This window comes from Centruroides vittatus, unplaced genomic scaffold (assembly GCF_030686945.1).
Source record: "Centruroides vittatus isolate TY-2023 unplaced genomic scaffold, ASM3068694v2 contig_409, whole genome shotgun sequence".
Lineage (NCBI taxonomy): Eukaryota > Metazoa > Arthropoda > Arachnida > Scorpiones > Buthidae > Centruroides > Centruroides vittatus.
In genome coordinates, this window is record NW_027122221.1 from 554,360 (window position 1) to 573,916 (window position 19,557).

General features: G+C 28.5%; 3 protein-coding genes across 4 annotated transcripts in view; 2 read left to right on the plus strand and 1 right to left on the minus strand.

Annotated features, from left to right (window-relative positions):
* The window catches only part of PIG-S (phosphatidylinositol glycan anchor biosynthesis class S), a 39,947-nt gene extending 25,961 nt beyond the window's left edge, over positions 1-13,986 (minus strand). Inside the window, exons 1-6 of one of the 2 annotated variants that reach the window (XM_067271942.1) lie at positions 13,887-13,960; positions 11,138-11,331; positions 10,386-10,461; positions 3,154-3,289; positions 1,195-1,381; positions 619-765 (exon numbers count right to left, since the gene is read on the minus strand). In XM_067271942.1, coding sequence (XP_067128043.1) covers positions 619-765; positions 1,195-1,381; positions 3,154-3,267 — 448 coding nt within the window. In that variant the 5' untranslated portion in view covers positions 3,268-3,289; positions 10,386-10,461; positions 11,138-11,331; positions 13,887-13,960. Of the gene's footprint in view, positions 1-618; positions 766-1,194; positions 1,382-3,153; positions 3,290-10,385; positions 10,462-11,137; positions 11,332-13,886 lie in introns of both variants that reach the window. The other variant, XM_067271941.1, reaches the window with a different exon arrangement.
* Positions 5,743-7,056, plus strand: LOC136976591 (uncharacterized). The gene has a single exon (XM_067271919.1). It carries the CDS (start codon positions 5,743-5,745, stop codon positions 7,054-7,056), a length of 1,314 nt encoding a protein of 437 aa, XP_067128020.1.
* A 1,431-nt stretch (positions 13,987-15,417) lies between the features above and the next one.
* Positions 15,418-16,210, plus strand: LOC136976606 (histone H2B). Its single transcript, XM_067271943.1, has one exon. It carries the CDS (start codon positions 15,566-15,568, stop codon positions 15,938-15,940), a length of 375 nt encoding a protein of 124 aa, XP_067128044.1. The 5' UTR covers positions 15,418-15,565; the 3' UTR covers positions 15,941-16,210.
* The last annotated feature ends 3,347 nt before the right edge of the window (positions 16,211-19,557 follow it).

The window sequence follows — 19,557 nt, forward strand, 5'->3', positions numbered from 1 at the left end:
TTGTCTACTACTACAATAGTAGAAGACATGTTATGCATAGCATGTATATATTGAGCAATCTGTATTGAAATATCAGGCATTATCTACAATTACTATGCCAAGAGAGTTTTATTTATTGGACTCAAACTTGATAAAAAGCATAGTTTACTCAATACAACCAATTTGAACCAACTTATTTGTCTCAATGACTAAATGAGAAAAAACAACATTTTTATTAAGATGAAATATTTAAAATTTAATTTTCTTCTAATTGTTATTTTTAGTAGTTTTTAATGTTTAATTTTCATTGTTTGTCAGGATTATCAGAATTTATGGATATTTAGCATCAAAAATATGACAAATATAAACCTCTAAAAACCCAATTTTTTGATTAAAGCCAAACAATTGCTGAACATTTAATTATTAATAACTGCATTAATATAGCCCAATATAACCCAATGATCATTTTGCTTTAATAGCAACAAAACTTTTTAACAGTTTTATTTATTACTAATTTAAATTTATCACTGAACAAAAACATTAACTTATTGTTAACATTACCACTGATATTTATCTTAAATTCAATTATTTCCAGATAAATATTTATATATATATATATATGAAGTAAAAGGAACAAACCTGCATATTTATTGACACAAAAACTGGTGCGATGAACATCTACTAATGTTTCAAAAATTCCAAGATGTGATTTCTCAGATAAAATAAATATCTGTAAACTTCCAATACCAGGTTCCATTCCATTCTGATATACATTTTTGCTAAATTCTTAAAAAATTAAATATAGACATTATTAAAATTTATGTAATATATACGTGTTTCTTTCATGTTTAATTTACCCCCCTGTAACAAGGATATTCCTTATTACAATAAAGATTAATTGATTGATTGATTGATTGATTGAAATTTATGTAATATATCAAATTTTAAAATTAGTAGAATAATGTATTTATATACAGGGTAGTCCATTTATAATGTTATCGGGAAGGAAATATCTTGAAAAATATGCATCCTACAAAACAAAATGTTCCCGACCAAATTTGTTTGATATCAAGAGGAACACAAGACTATATGGCCAGCCACAGTCTCAGAGAATAAATATAAAATTTAGTATTTAAACTTACTTTATATTCAAATTACAATGTTTAATAATCTAATAATAAAAAATATTTTTAATTATTAAAGATGAAAACCTACCTGAAATGGACTGGCATTCGTTTAAAATATTTTCTTCTTCTTTTGATATATCTCTCAGAGTTAAATGATATTTAACTTTTAATTGGTTTCCACTGTCAGAATTAGCCTCTATTAAACTTTGTTTTAATCTTATTTGAGCTATTGATTTGTCGGCAATAATTAATGTTACTGGAACAGAATGGACAACCTGAAGATTAGGAATGCTCATTAAAATTTAATTTTATAGTTTTTTTTATTAAAGAATACTTATCATGAAATCAACTTTCTATTATTTTTCATTTAAAGCAAAAAAAATCATTCCTTAATCATCAAATCATAATAAACAGACTCAAATACAAAACTCAATATATGACAGATAAACCATCCAGATTCATTGACACTTGGTCATAGAATAACAGAATAAAGTAATAAAATCAAATAAATTAGTATACAAATTAAAGTTTAATTTATTTGATGTAGAAACTGTTATTCTAAAACCAGTTGATGAACAACTGAAATAGTTTTAAAATGTTTCTGTTAAATAAAAATTATGGTTTATATAAGCATGATTCTATGTGACTTGTTAAACATTTTGAAGGATTGCTACAGAATTTAAGAAGTCAAACTTATATTATTTTTGATTAAACATTTTTCAAGATACTTCATATCTCATTACCAAGTCAAACACTTAAACAGTTTCAAACATTAAACAAATAAATACATCCCAAGAACTGGTAACAGATTCAAACATAGATCTCATTTAACTTAAAAATGTTGTTAAAAATTAAAAATTAAAATAAGACAAAACATTAACTAAATAATAATGTCACAAAAAATAAAAATAAAATTGCTAATCTTAATTAATACAAATTACAACAGATTAATGTTCAAATTTGGAGAGTACAAAACTGCTCAAAGAATAAACACCCAACAAATAAATTGAAAATTTCTTTTTTAAAAATTTGTAAATAGGCTGCATCGTACATAACATAAATAGTCTTTGAATAAATTGTTTTTATTGAACATTGTTCCAAAAATAATTTTTGAAGTTATTTTACTACTCAAACTAAAACTTATCTAATTCAAATCTTTTGTTTGTCCCTTTATCTTCAAATTAACCAAGTTTGACTGTTTAATCTTGTTCCAATTCTCCTTAAGGACTTCTTAGAGCATCCTTGTACTCAGACAGTACACTACCCCTAATCTCAACAAAGGCTAAAGACTTTGTAATCTAGGACCGTAAGTAAACCACTGTTGGGTCTCAATTCACTTAGTGGCTTAAATCACTTCTGGGTTCTTAATGACCATTTTCTACTAAGCATAAAAAATATTTAATTGAAGGTAAAATACATTTGACTCCTTGATTTGTATAGCAATCTTTCAAAATACAGTGCATAAATGATATAATCAATAGTTATAAAAAAGAAATTCTTAAGCATTTTAATCAACCTACTGTTATGACAATAAAATAATACAATTAAAATTTATTGAGAAAAATATGGACCTCAATCTGTTTCTTATGACTTATTATTACTTTTAAAGAATTGCTCTAAAAATTAATTTAATGCATAAATTGATATAAATAAATAACGACTAACCCGTTACAAAGCTATACATCCACAAGAGCCGAATTATCAGGCTAGAGTTGGCTATAATAAATAAATAATTAATAAGACAATTTTGCACTAGAGCTTGGCGTTAGGCGCCATCTCTTACTAAACTTAATAATTATAATTAAATAAATAATTTTTAATAATTTGGAACTGGAGGAAAAGAAATCGGCCCGAAGCGGGACTCGAACCCGCAACTTCTGCTATCCGTTATTAAGTTTAGTAAGAGATGGCGCCTAACGCCAAGCTCTAGTGCCAAATTGTCTTATTAATTATTTATTTATTATAGCCAACTCTAGCCCGATAATTCGGCTCTTGTGGATGTATAGCATAAATTGATATTGGAAAAAATTATTTCATAATGATTTACCTCTAAAAATGGCAATTTTTCAATTTCACTGTATGGTAAAGTGACTCTATATACTTCAGTTGTTTTCCACCAAAGAGGAACTCCAATTATTACAAATACGAAAAAAATACCCATATTGCATATATGGATGAAGCATCTATTAAATTGACAGTTTATATATTATTTTAATTTATTTTAATATTTTAAAATTATCAAAAAATAATCAATATTTATACAATATAATTAGTCATTACATAATAAATTTTTAAACTTTAAAATTATAATTATCAATAGATTATTTACTTTAAACCATATTAGACAAATACTTAACACTATGATTTGATAAGAAAAATATTTAATTTCTTATTAATAGATTATTATTTCGGTGATAAATTCTACTAATTAATATGTTAGTTTAGTTTTCACAATAACATTCAAACATTATTATGAAAAATAATAATTTAAAATGCATTTAGTTAATTTCATAATACAGGTATGCACTGTTTAACAACAACAATAAATTCTGAGAAATAAGTCGTTAAGCAAGCATTATAGAATGTACAAGCAACACAACTATGAAATTCCAGCAATATTCAATTTAACAAAACTAACATTTTCAGCCATGTTTTAAAGGTCATCCTTGAGTACACCCTTTAGAATAAATGAATAGAACATAATTCAAAACAAAAGAATGTTCTATATTTTGAATTATTTTCTATTAATTTATTATATAGTATATAAATGAAGATGACCTTTATAATGTGGTCAAAAACATTAGCTTTGTTAAACTGAATTCTGCTGAAATTTTGTGGTTGTGTTGCACATTCAATTTGTTTCTAGTTTTGATTTAGTTACATCATAGAATGTATTAATACAAAAACTAAACCAGCACCTGATCACTCGCTGAGAGATATTTATTCTTAACACAAACGTTTTCAATCCAATCAATGGATCATCATCAGGTAAATTAGAACATTACAAAAAATAGAACAACAAGTTCAAAATACAAAAAATATAACTGCTAACCAATATGTAACTAACAGCACAATAACGTTTCTAAATATCAACAAATTAATAAAAATGCTGCTAAAATTAAAAATAAAATATTAATATATAACAAACAAATAGTGTATACAAAATATTAATACCTCTGCCTTAATAAACAAATTAATAACACTAAATATTAACACTGCTTAATAAGCTGTACAGAGTTTTTCATTTAACTATACATATTAATAAAGCTACTGCTCTTATTTGAAGTTTATAACTGCAAACTTCCATGCGGAAAGGAAGTCCCTCGGCATCTCTTGCGTTGATGCAATTCCCTTTAAGCTTGCTTTTATAGATTTCTAATTTTTCGGCCGTTCTTGCCAAGGTCGGGGAGTGTATTTGTTTCAGTATATCTGCTTCATTCCATCTTACTATTGAGCCTTCCGCTTGTGCCATTTGTGACAATACTGTGGCATTAGAACCTTTTCTAACATCATATCTGTGCTCTTTTATCCTTACCCCTAGATTTCTAGTAGTAACCCCAACATAATCTTTACTTATTCCTAACATCTGATTCTCGTATGGAATCCTATAAACGCCGGACCTATCCTCTTTCTTAATTAACCCTTTATCATTTCTAAGAATTCTGTACAGATTCGGAGCTCTTTTTAAGATTATCCTTGTATCCTTTATATGTGCGATTTCTTTCATAATGCTTCCTAAGCGCTTGTTGTACGTAAATTTCGTGTATGTAGATGGACCACGCCCACGACCAGGTACTGCATCGGTACTAACTTCTAATTTATTGATAATCCCCTTTAAAACATTCCTCTTGTAGCCCAATGCTTCTGCTACCTGCGTGATTCTTTCTATTTCTGCATCCCTGTCTATAATACTTTCGCAGTATAAAAAAGCCCTCCTAACTAACGCTCTAAACGCTGCTAATTTATATTTATAGGGATCGTTAGAGCCAGCCGGAATATAAAGTGGGCTATGAGTTGGTTTAATAAATACCCCGGTAGATATACGTCCCTCTCTAAACATAACCTTAATGTCCAAAAAATGTATCATAACAGAGCTTTTTTGCTCTAGTTTTAAGCTTAGGCCATCTTCATTATCATTGATCTTGTCAATAAATCTAGCAATTAATCGATTGCTTTTCCAAATTATGAATATATCATCGACATACCTTTTGTAGTATACGATGCTGTTCTTGAAACTACGCAAAACTTTAACCTCGAGCCTACTAACAACAAGCTCACATAATAGCCCAGAAATTGGGCTTCCCATAGGGACCCCTCGGCATTGCTTGTACGTTTGTCCTTCAAACGCAAAGAAGGACTCGCAGCAAACGAGATTAACCATCTCTACCAACTCATTTCTATGATGTGCTAAAGCAGGGTTTACTCTGGTCAAATAATCCAAAAGTGCTTCTACACAAGATTCAATCTTGATAGAAGGGAACAAATTTTCGTAATCCAATACAGTCCCAACTTCGTCATCAATATTTGCCTTTGCTAAGACTCATAAGGAGGCAAAAAAATCAGACCTATTGTGGAAAAACGAAAAGCGCCTACGTTCCTCCTTGAAAAAAGGTTGCATGAGTATATCTCCTCCAAGATGGAAAGCAATGAATTGGTGGCTAAGGATCCGGTAACAGTGGTCAAAGAACTACAAGAGGTTTACTTAGTTGATGACGAAGTTGGGACTGTATTGGATTACGAAAATTTGTTCCCTTCTATCAAGATTGAATCTTGTGTAGAAGCACTTTTGGATTATTTGACCAGAGTAAACCCTGCTTTAGCACATCATAGAAATGAGTTGGTAGAGATGGTTAATCTCGTTTGCTGCGAGTCCTTCTTTGCGTTTGAAGGACAAACGTACAAGCAATGCCGAGGGGTCCCTATGGGAAGCCCAATTTCTGGGCTATTATGTGAGCTTGTTGTTAGTAGGCTCGAGGTTAAAGTTTTGCGTAGTTTCAAGAACAGCATCGTATACTACAAAAGGTATGTCGATGATATATTCATAATTTGGAAAAGCAATCGATTAATTGCTAGATTTATTGACAAGATCAATGATAATGAAGATGGCCTAAGCTTAAAACTAGAGCAAAAAAGCTCTGTTATGATACATTTTTTGGACATTAAGGTTATGTTTAGAGAGGGACGTATATCTACCGGGGTATTTATTAAACCAACTCATAGCCCACTTTATATTCCGGCTGGCTCTAACGATCCCTATAAATATAAATTAGCAGCGTTTAGAGCGTTAGTTAGGAGGGCTTTTTTATACTGCGAAAGTGTTATAGACAGGGATGCAGAAATAGAAAGAATCACGCAGGTAGCAGAAGCATTGGGCTACAAGAGGAATGTTTTAAAGGGGATTATCAATAAATTAGAAGTTAGTACCGATGCAGTACCTGGTCGTGGGCGTGGTCCATCTACATACACGAAATTTACGTACAACAAGCGCTTAGGAAGCATTATGAAAGAAATCGCACATATAAAGGATACAAGGATAATCTTAAAAAGAGCTCCGAATCTGTACAGAATTCTTAGAAATGATAAAGGGTTAATTAAGAAAGAGGATAGGTCCGGCGTTTATAGGATTCCATACGAGAATCAGATGTTAGGAATAAGTAAAGATTATGTTGGGGTTACTACTAGAAATCTAGGGGTAAGGATAAAAGAGCACAGATATGATGTTAGAAAAGGTTCTAATGCCACAGTATTGTCACAAATGGCACAAGCGGAAGGCTCAATAGTAAGATGGAATGAAGCAGATATACTGAAACAAATACACTCCCCGACCTTGGCAAGAACGGCCGAAAAATTAGAAATCTATAAAAGCAAGCTTAAAGGGAATTGCATCAACGCAAGAGATGCCGAGGGACTTCCTTTCGCATGGAAGTTTGCAGTTATAAACTTCAAATAAGAGCAGTAGCTTTATTAATATGTATAGTTAAATGAAAAACTCTGTACAGCTTATTAAGCAGTGTTAATATTTAGTGTTATTAATTTGTTTATTAAGGCAGAGGTATTAATATTTTGTATACACTATTTGTTTGTTATATATTAATATTTTATTTTTAATTTTAGCAGCATTTTTATTAATTTGTTGATATTTAGAAACGTTATTGTGCTGTTAGTTACATATTGGTTAGCCGTTATATTTTTTGTATTTTGAACTTGTTGTTCTATTTTTTGTAATGTTCTAATTTACCTGATGATGATCCATTGATTGGATTGAAAACGTTTGTGTTAAGAATAAATATCTCTCAGCGAGTGATCAGGTGCTGGTTTAGTTTTTGTATTATTTTCTGCTGAGCACGCTATAGGTTGTTTAGAATGTATTAATACTTAGACAAACCTTATATAGTATAGTCTACTAATAATAGGCTATTTATAACACAACTGTAACACAATGATAAGTATTTATATATAAGTATTTATTAATCCAAACATAAATAAGGTGTAGGTTGCTAAAAAATTTTCAGCTCATTATAATCTCACGAGATATCCATCATATATGTAAGTCCATCTTTAAGCAGAAAATCTATAAGCAGCACATACCTGTAAAGCTATGTTGATGATGATTTAATTAATATTAACAGTTTAATACTGTGTATATTATGATTATAAAGCTATCTCTGAGATATTATTCAAAAAATAAATTTTGCTTCATTGTTCAGTAAGACAAATATTTAAAATAATTTTAAATATTTGTCTTACTTTATGAAACATATAATTATTACCTATTTAATTCTACTTAATTAACGTATATCTCGGCAGATAAGACGAGGTATAAATTTTCGTCAAAGTTTTATAGTTTTAGCTTAAATCTGTCCTATAGGACGACCCCCAAACTATCAACGGCCTAGGTCAGCGATCATCATCTGAACAATAATACTGTATAGCATATACGGAATTATGTCCCATTTGTAATTTTTCAAATGAACAAATTTATTTTCTTGCATCTGGCAGCAGTTCCTTGCGATTGTTGCAAGCATTCGCACAGATTCGGCATTCGGGTAATGACTTTGACTATTCACAAAAACGTCGTACGGGCTATTCTATTTTGTGCACATACCCTACTCTCTACTAGTAAATAATTATGGTTTGTCCGTATTTTTATAATAGTTTTAATTTATATAAATTTCAATCTAATTTTTTGTATCTGTTCTATAAGACGACCCCGGATTTTGGGAGCCTTTTTTTAAGATTCAACTATCGTCTTATCTGCTGAGATATATGGTAAGTAAATATAATTAAATAATCAAATTCAATTTTTAAAACTTCTTGTAAATGAGAGTAAAACTAAATATTGGTAATTTAAAAAAAAATAATAATATTTGAAAAAGATATGATGAAAAAACTGGTCATTACTGGTTACATTCATCATCATCAGTCACAAAATATGAATATTAGAAATCTAATGGCAATCAATTTTATTTCATAAATTATCTAGTGATATATTGTTAATTTCTGTGTGTAATATCAAACATCCTGTGAAAAGAAAATGGCTTCATAGAACAAGTTTGGAATTATAACTTACTGAAATAAAAATTTAAAGAATGTAATTTTGCATTAAAACTTGTTTTAATGCATAATCTAAAACAATTTGAAACTAATATATTTCAAATTTATAAACAAATATGCCATCATTAATATAAAATTATAAAAGAGAAAATTTTTCATATTAAATTTTATTTATTCTGGACATACAGTATCTGCCTAATTTTTAATGATTAACATAGTTTTAATGTTTTAATTCATTATTTCTTTATGTAGACTAAATAATATTAATTATTATTTTAGTCTTTAATGCTTTTATTCTTTGAAATTTTCAATGCTTAATATGCATTATTTCTTTGATACTAAGATCCCTTTGACTGTAATATAAATACAAAACTAAAAGTTCACAAATATTTATTTAATTCATAAAAGCAGAAATTTATAAATTTATCCAACACAGAATCATTTGTAATTTTTATTTTAATTGAAACACTAAATAAATGAAAGCATATATTTATTTATAACCTGAAGCCCTATTTCCATGCTCTTTTGAATAAATAATATATTTTTGTTTAGTGTTGCATCATAATTTAATCTTTTTAAAAACATTTAACTGGTAAATAGATTCAAAACATTAGTTGAATTCGACATCTATAGTGTTAATGATTAGAAATAAAGTAATTTAGCTATAGGTAGACATTTAGGTCACCATTTGATTGTTAAAATTAGCCTTGTTACAGATTGATAAATAATCTAGCAATTCATTCAGCATATCTAATACAAGGTGACCATCCATCCCCAATTTCCGGAACCCCCATTTTTGAACCTCTGTCCCCAGCAAGGAAGTGTCTCCGGTTTTGTCCCCAGAATGGAGTCTTGTCCCTGTTTCTCCTGTTTTTCTTTTGCTTCCTTGTGGTTACTGTAATATTGTCACTGTCACAATTTTTTCGCCAGAGGACGTGTCTAATGTCTTTGGCATTGCCGGGTAATTTTTTTTTAATGAAATAACCAATTTTTTTGAGAAAATGCCGAAAAAGAGTAAAATTTTAAAACAAAAATAAGCAATTATTTATTGTGACATTGTCACAATGCTGGGCTGCAATTTTTTGTCACAGTGTTCTCAGTTTTTTAGTACTTTCTTTCATACTTTTCCTGTTAGCAATAGAGTCATGTCAGTCAGGTATCTAACTCCTTTTCAAGAGAAAATTTTGAATTGAAATAATGTGACTTCCAATCCAAAGAGGAAGTTCATATATGGTTAATCGGAGTCTCCTGTCCATAAGATTTTCATATCTATTCTCAACTTTCATTTATCTAACTCTGTTTTCAAGATTAAGGAAGGGCAGATAGATGGACAACAGTGGAAAATTATAGATATAACAATTTTTTCAAATTGCAGCCCAACCAAAAAATATAGTTAAAATGTGCCAAAAGTTATAGCTATGAACCTAACTGGAGAAAAATATGATTGAAGCAAATGAGCTGAATCAAAATTAAAATGTTTAGATCTCAGTCATGTGTACGTATAGAACCCATTTGACAGTACTTATACATGTGGACTGCTACTGTGTACCCTAAAAAGTGATGAGTGACATATGTCCCCAGATTGGCCCAAAAAAAAAAAATTTGGTCACCCTATCTAATAGAATCAGGTTGATGTTTGTCAAAAAAATATACATTTTAGAATTAAGGAAATAAAGTATTTGTATTTAATTTCAAAACAGAATTTTATTTAAAAAACATTCATACCTCTAATGTTTTTATCATCTTCATAAAATCGTTCTTCTTTACTCATTATGAGTTCTCATTTATTTTATTTCCAAATCTATATTTAAACAAAGTAATAATTTAATTATTTAAATATTATACCATATTACTAATTAAATTTGCATTATATAGTCAATCTCTTATTTACATAAGGATTATATTCCACAGAATTAAATAAAAGTCAAATTTTATCAAAATCAAAATTTCATTAAGTACTTATGTGACACTAACAATTACATGCATTGAATTTGACTAAAGCAGAAAAGAAACGTTTGATGACCACGTAATCAATACTTTTATCTAATAAAATGAAAAAACTTATTAAAGTGTACTTTAAAATCAAATTGAGGTTAAGGCTCAAAACAAAAAAATGAAGACAAGTGCTAATACAAACAAACACTTTATAATTAAAAATATAAAAAGAAAAGATAAGTAGCATAATTTTATTAACAGAGTGCTGATCAATGCCTACAACAGCATTTTTTAAGATTTTTTCTATGTGTGTACCAGCCAACAAAAATTAACATAAAGTCAAATTTATGTATGTAGAGTGGTAGTATTTGATTTTTCACAACTGTATTAGTTTGCTATATAAGCAAACTTATTGTTAATATACTTTATGTTAAATTTACTGGTAATGTTAGCTACGTCATGCATTTTATAAAGTTCTGTTTTTTTTTTTAAATATTAATAATCTTGTATTATATTATATGAATATAATAAATTATACATACATTAGAATCTTGGTAATCTGGTCATTTGCTAGTCCGGTAATCTGACACCAGTTGACTCTCGGATATTATTGACATTGCTGCCAATTGTACAAGTTCCCCGCTACTTCAGTTTGCACTAAATTTGAATACCTTCTCCTAAGCCAGGGATGGGGAACCTGCGGCCTTTTGGGCCAACAAGTGCGGCCTTCTGCGGCCTGTGACGTAAATGTTGATATATATTTTTTAAGACCTTTATTTTTTTTTAATAGTTATTATACGTAAATTTACAATACACACACACATATATAGACAGTCTTTCTTTTATTACATAGCTTTCAAATTACTTAGCAGCCTAAGCCTAGGAATAAAATGACAAAAAAAAATTTCAATGCAATGAATTGTACAAGGGACGATGAATTGTACAAGAGACAATGAATTGTAATGTGGCCTTCACGAACAAAAAGGTTCTCCACCCCTGTCCTAAGCTGACCCAATTGATGGATAAGCTTCGATTGTAATAAACAACAAATAAAACCTTGCCCATAGGGGGGATTATCGTAACCAAAAATTACCAATGATAATAAACATACATAAGAGAAATTGATGAGGGACTTAGTTTAAAATAATTTTGAGAAAAGAGAAAAGTGTCTTATATTATACCTCAATCTTTTTAAGAAATTTGTAAGTTCTGTTTAATAAAGAATTGTTTTGAAAGTCAACATAGCATTTCCTAAGTTTGAAAGCAGAAGATTAAAACTGAAAATTGTTTTAGTTAATAATTAAACATTCTGTTAATATATTTTAACTTTTGATTTTAAAATTATAGTTTTCAAACAGACTACAGGCAGTCCTCTACTTACGAACATTCGACTTACGAACATTCAAAGTTACGAACAAAGCCAATAGATGGCAGGTTAAAGTGCAGTTGGTTATTTTTTATGTACAGTCAAGTTTATTTTTGAAGTTTTACGTTAAAACATTTACAGTACAAACATATGTACATTTGTAGTTGTTTTAAATGAGTAATTTTAATAAATAATGTACTGTACATGTGATTGATATGAATTTATACTTCCCTTTAACAATCTTAATTCAACATTTGGAACCTGAGGAAGACCGAGTTAACGGTCGAAAACGTTTGTTTTCAATTGCTATTACTGGTTTTTAAAAGGTTGTTGTACGTGTGATTGATTTGAATTTATACTTCTTCTTAACAACCTTAATTCAACATTATTCAAGTAGCCTAAACATTACATAATTGTAAAAACAACGTTGTATTTGAGTTTTTGAGCCAAACATCGTCTTTTCGAGTTACGAACTTTTCGACTTGCGAACGACCGCTACGAACGGATTAAGTTCGTAAGTAGAGGACTGTATAAATATTTGAAAATTTCAGTTTAATTTAGAATTTAAAACATTTAATGGTAACACAGCTTTCAATGGAAAAGGATATGGATTGATTTATATGGATCTTCACTACTATTACAAAACATAGGCAGAAGTAGCCTATGTAGGATTTGCAAGACTCTAAGCAAAATTTATTTTTTGAGACTCATTAAAAGAGTGATAAAAGCAGAGGCTAGATTTATTTAGATCTACAATAATATGAACACTTTTAATATAGAAACAGACAGTAAAACAGAAAGAATAAAATAATACAAATGTGTACAATAGTTCAGCAATAAATTGGAAAATTCAATAGATGTAAAGAAATTCACCAACAAAACTGCTCTCCAGCTTTTAACAGCACCGAATTCACCAATTACAGAGTATAGCTCTGTAATATCTCTTTCAATGGATCAAAAATAAAGTTTCTCAACACATTGTCAACCAAAGTAGTTCCAAATTGTTTTTAATTTTGAAAATAATCATGCCGTAGACGAAACAGATACCGGTACAGTTACATTTTCAATAATTACCGATTTGACAATTTAAATACTAAAATAAGCTACCAAATTTGTAAAATCCTACACTTTCCCTTTTTTACCTTTACGTAGGGCACCTCAGAACGCAGCCATCAAAAAAACAAAAATAAAGGACAAACTGCATCCTTTCTCGCTTCAATAAAGAACAAGAACAGTTTAGCTGAAATACAAGATTGTCATTTGATAGAGGATGTCCAGCGACCCTAGATTTATTAGGTTTATACTTATTAAGACTTACTTGCCATCAAACATTAAAATTTTTTGTTCGTTTACTGCCGGAATTAGCATTTAGGTGCAAATTTTTGTGTTTAGTTATTAAGCATATGTGTTAATTCTTTCAGAGAAATGTCAAAAGAAATACATATGTACACAGTATATGTTTGTTTGTTTAGTTAAGTTACGGCAATGCAACACTCAAGCGATCTGCCTAAGGAGAATGCCTTCCGGGAGGTCTTTTTTTAACGGGTAACAGACCCCTATTCGGGCGCTACAGACCGGAAAACTCCACGTGGCCAGCCCGTCCCAGCCGGGCACAAACCCTCGACCAAACTCCCGGCGTTCGAGGAACGGAACCAGTGGATCCACAGTGTGTGCTTCGTGTATGTACAAATGTACGTGTATGCACGTTTGTTGTGTGCATACACACACCTGCACTTGTCTATGTATGTGTATTTGTATCGCTATGTATTCAAAAACAGATTTATATTGATTTAACAAGCTTATATGCATAGCATACACAAAAATTAGTAGCAATATCATATCATTAGCAAATATAACTTAAATTATATAAATCCCAGCTCTTTATTCTTCCACTTTTAATAAAAAGGTGTTAAACTTTAACTTACAGAAATTACTTAATATTATTACACGTCGTACGAAAAAAAATTTCATATGTCACTCATACATGGAAAAAGCACTTAGTACAGACGACTTCCTCCTCCGTAATATCGATTCTGATTACCAGATGGCGCCTTTTACTTCCTGTTTTATAAAAATATCGAATATTTCGATTACCTGCGATCGAATCGATTTATCTTCTCTTAACAGAAAAAAATAAAATAAAATAAATAAAAATTACACCGGAATTTCTTTAGTTTAAGAGTTATAAATAAAAATGACGAATCTTAAAAGTCGTGTAATAGTATTTTTAAGTTTTAATTTTTTTCTAATCATAAATTAATTTAAATTTATTTTTAGAATATCGCAGATTAAATAAATCTTCGCATATAATAATAATAATATTCTAAATATTATAAGAAATACCGTATCTAAATTTTGATAAACAACATCAAATGATGGTAACTTGTAAGATCGATACGATCCAACCTGTGACAAATAAATTGTATTTATCTATTCGATTCAGCTGCTTCTTCGTTGAATATTGTAATTTGTAATTTATTATAATCATTTTTTTCTGTATTTATTGTAATTTATTTAGTTATCTATTAGATTTTGCCGGAAGAGCGTATTAAGCCACTGCTCCAGGATAAAAAGTAAATAAATAAATATACAGTAAATGAAGACGAGACAATCTTGGCCGATGAATAATATACAAATAAAAAATTCTGCGTAAATGTAAGAGACCCGCACAACCTATCAATTAAGGGAAGAAGTAACTGTAGAGCTGATAGAGAATGTTCGTTATCAATTTTCACAAATATATTGGGAAATTTAGAAAGAAACCTGTTTACCAAATTCAATCACCATTAATCTTAGGATGTAAGAAATAATATAAAATGTTTTCGCATACTGAAAATAGATTCGAAATAGTGAAAAATAATAATTTACGTATCATTGTGAAAATATTTAATTCTGTTACATTCTAGGATTAGATAATCACTTATTTTTTATTGCAGTTTTTTTAAATGATTATCTGCATTTAAACTTCCTTTCGTATACGATATTTTCAACGTTTACTTTCCACCATTTTATTGAAAAATATTGTAAATATTATTGTAGAATTTTCATTATTTTTCCCGAATTTAATTCCATTCTTCTCTTGACGCGTGTTATACTTAAATTAATAAAATTTGATTATATAAAATTGTTTTAACGTATTAATTTTTTTTTATTTTCCGCGTATTTATCTTAATAGAATTGTCGATTTTAATTCTTTTACACCGTATAAAAATATATATTATTTTATTAACTTTGAATAATAGTAAAATTGACACGTTGACAAAAACATGCCGATTGATTAAAGCTGTTACAATAGTTCATCGCCCGAATATTTTTTTTTATCTTGATTGGTGAATCATCTACCAATGATAGCGGTAGTTGTACATTCTCAAACCGCTCCCTCATTGGCTTACGCGTTAACCAATAGGAGACGTTATTTAAAATTATATGTCTTTACTCTCATTGGTTAGACGTTATCCAATAATAGATGTTCCCTCGAACGAATCGATAGTGTTTCATTGTGTTTTCAATTGAATCCGTACGTTGTTGTATGACTAGTGCCGAAGATCCGCAGCATCCATTTCTCTACGAATCAATTTGAAAGTATCTCGTTGTTTTCGCCAAGATGCCACCAGCACCGAGCGGCAAAGCTGTGAAGAAAGCAGGAAAAGCACAGAAAAATGTCCGCGCGGGAGATAAGAAGAAGAAAAGGAAGAGGAGGAAGGAGAGTTTCAGTATTTATATCTACAAAGTTTTGAAACAAGTTCATCCGGATACTGGTATTTCGAGTAAAGCCATGTCTATAATGAACAGTTTCGTCAATGATATATTCGAAAGAATTGCAGCCGAAGCTTCTCGCCTGGCTCATTACAATAAACGATCGACTATCACAAGTCGAGAAATCCAGACAGCGGTTCGTCTCCTGCTTCCTGGAGAGTTGGCCAAACATGCAGTCTCCGAGGGTACCAAAGCCGTAACTAAATATACCAGCTCTAAATAAATCGGAAAACTAACGGCCCCTTTTCGGGGTTAAAAAGTTCTCGTAAACTGTAGTCTTTTATATGATCTCATTTTAAATGTAAGTCAAAAAAAAGTGTTCGAAATTTTATATTTGTGAAATTAATCTACAGTGCAATTGTCTCAAATTATTATATTGAAAGTTGTATGTGGTATTTGTAAAGTGTCCTTTTTTTAAAAAATTTTAATATATATATATACACATTAAATGTGTAGTTATTTTATAAAAATAAATGACTTTTAGAATGCAAAATGTCTTTCATTTCTATTATTAATGGAACGGTTTCAATTCATTTCTTCAATTTTATTAAGATATTAAAAGCGGTAATAATGAAAAAAACATAGCAAAATTCATCTGAAATAATTTTATTAAAATTGCATAAGCTACTATAAAATACTTCTAAAGAATTTATTTTGCAATACATTACAACTTTTCATTATTTTTCTTCTCGCTTCAATTTGTTTTAGATTCCAACAAAAATATTTTTAAACTTTACCATTTTATATTATTTTGTGACAGTTCGTCAACGTACGTTTTAATTCGTGAAAAAATGTACTCTAACGTTTAAAAATTCTTTAAATTATATAAGCAATTTCTTAAAAAATTTTAATCGCTAAGTCGTGGACGTTTAAAGATGCAAATTAAATCCACAAAGAAAAAAAAATCGTACGTTTGGACTCGAGATGATAACCCAGTTATTAATTTAGTATTAAACTATCATTTAAAAATAGTTGAAGATGATAATTAATTAGATGGATTTTATATGATAATTATCCTGTATTTTACAGTTCAATGACAAAATTTTAATAATTTCAGGATTACCTCCTATTTTATCTTCTGATAAAATAAAAATATTAAGAATTTTAAATTATTAGTGTATATTATTTCATGCAGAACTATTCTGCTTTTCAATCTTAAAATCCTGTACAATGAGATGTGCTCTAGTTTAAATATAATTTGTATAAGTTTAAATAATGTTTACTATTTTTTTCTTTTTTCTATCATTCTGTTGCCAAGTTTGATGCTATTGCATTTGTTTAAAAAAATTACTTTAGTTATATAGAGTTATCTAATTCTTTTTTATATTCAACAGTTTTATATGGATTTTTCCATTAATATCTACAATTTTAATATTCTGCTTTCACTATCATGTTCTTATTGTTTTAAAATACTGTATAATGTAGGATATTGCTAGAGACTGCAGTTCAACCTATATTTTTAAGATATTTGTTTATTCTTTAAGTTATAATTTCATGTAATAGTAATCTGTGATCCACTACAAAGCTTGAAAAAGTTTATTATTTATCACATTAAATAAAACTAATCAAACTTGAAAATGCATACCTAATTAATTGGAAAGTTTATTCTAAGATTATTACAAACAAACAATTAATTTTACTTGTGAATTTTTTAACATTTGAAATTTTTACCTTTACGGTTTAAAATTTTATCCGAAGCCTAATATGGGATTTTTGCTAAAATGCAAAAATTACATTAATACAAATTATTTGCAAAATATAAATAAAATTTTTCAAAAATAATATTCTCGCTTCTAAAAGCTCAAATGGTGGATGTAACTTAAATTATTTTCAGTTTATTTACCATAAAAATATTTTTACTTGGTTTTTGAGACTACCGTTAGGAGTCAAAAAATTGTAATTTAATGGATGCTGGTTAATATGTGAAGAACATCTAACTCAATAACCTAAAAATCTGAAAAATTGTCATTTTATTTTAAATTAATTGCTTTAAAAATATTGGGAGAAATAATACAATCACCTTCAATATTAAATAAATTTTCTCTACAAAACATGCTATAAAACTATTTTAGATATTTTTCAAAGGTTAATCTAGCTACATTTGAATTGAAATATCTAAGTTACTTAAAATATAATCTGAGGAACAAAAGCTGTCATATTCTTAATTTTTTTTTTAGCTTTTTTTAATTTGAAAATTTAGTAATTGAAAATCAAAATGTAAAATTTAAAAATAGTAAAAATTTGTCTTTTCGTCACTCTTGAAATTATGCAATTTAAAAATGAAGGGCAATAATAATGATGAGATGCTTTGTCAAATAAACAAAAGAACGTCACAAAATGACAATAGCTTTACCAGCAGTTTTTACTGGGTGTGCAGTATTATACACAATATTTAATACATTAATTAAAAATAATTTACAATCAAACAAATTATTCCAGCAATTAAAATTTGTGAGGAATTTAAGGTGGTGTTTTTATAAGTTCTTTCTCCAGTTTTGTAATTTATTTTAAAAATAATTTTAACAAATGCCTTTATTCTTTGAATATTTTTGTCATGTGTTCCTTGAAGGAGGTTTGTTGTTCTAAAATTTGCAAATTTTAAATTATCTATTTATTTCATACTGTAAAATAAGTAAATTATTATATAATTTGCTTTCCCACTTATCTTTTGAGATAAGCAGAGAAACATACATTAAGAAAATACTTGTAAACAAGATATTTCAGATATAGGCCTGTTGGAGACACCAAAAAATCTTTTTCAATTAAATCGATCAAGCGTAAGGTAAATGCTATATATGTTAGAACAGTACTTTTTCAATTGTTCTTTTACTTAAATTAGGATTGGTTTACTTTGATTAGGACTGGTACTGTACATTATACAATTTGGGTTTGTTAAATATCATGCAACAAAAAATTAACAATAATAAAAAGAATAATTAATCTTTGCAGCCTACAGCAAGTAATAAATTAAAAGTAAATTTCAAAATAGAAAATAAAGTTAATTTACAGCAGCACATTATAAAAATTTGTAGGACATTTGGCATGAAAAAATGGCACAACAATTGTGAATCATTATTTAGGAACACGACTACTTTATCAGAATTAGCTCATTGAAACCGGAATGAAGTGAAAATTCCAAACAGCAGAAGAAAATATAATTAACCTGAGAAATGAACAAATGGATCTTAATATATTGATACATCAAGAGAGCATTTTTTAAATTAATGCACTTGAACTTTAAATTTATATGAACACGTTCGAAGCATTGAAACGAGCAGTTCTGAAATTATCTTTTCATTACAATTTAATTTTGTGTGTTTGAAGTGAAATATTTCTTTCCATCATTGCATGATGCTATAAATCATAAGAGATGCATTCATTTTGTCAGCATAATATATACTTTTACACAAACTTGCATAATTTCTGTATTTTTTTGTAATGGGAAGTTTAAAATGAATCAAATTGATGTAACAGTATATATTATTCTGACAAAACAAATTACCTATAATATTAGTCTTATTGCATTCAATGTTATAACATTAAACTCTCCAAATTAATTTGTAGTAAATAATAATCATGTTTTAACACTATAAAACTATGGTGATTTTGATTACAGAATGATTTAGGCTATGTTTTTTTTTATTCTGACCGTCTTTTGAAACTAGATTACTCAATTATTTATTCCAATTTACACATTATTAATTTTAGAATAAAGTAATCTCTATATTAACTTTATCATTTAATATAATTTAAATTTTTCACAACACTTAAGATTTTTAATAAATAAAATAGGCCTAAACACCAATCCATTTATGTCTTGTATTACTATTTTAAATCATT

What these genes read in the sequence shown, in the direction of transcription:
- LOC136976606 (XM_067271943.1), top strand. Translation starts at nt 15,566, where the DNA reads ATGCCACCAGCACCGAGCGGCAAAGCTGTGAAGAAAGCAGGAAAAGCA.
- LOC136976591 (XM_067271919.1), top strand. Translation starts at nt 5,743, where the DNA reads ATGGAAAGCAATGAATTGGTGGCTAAGGATCCGGTAACAGTGGTCAAA.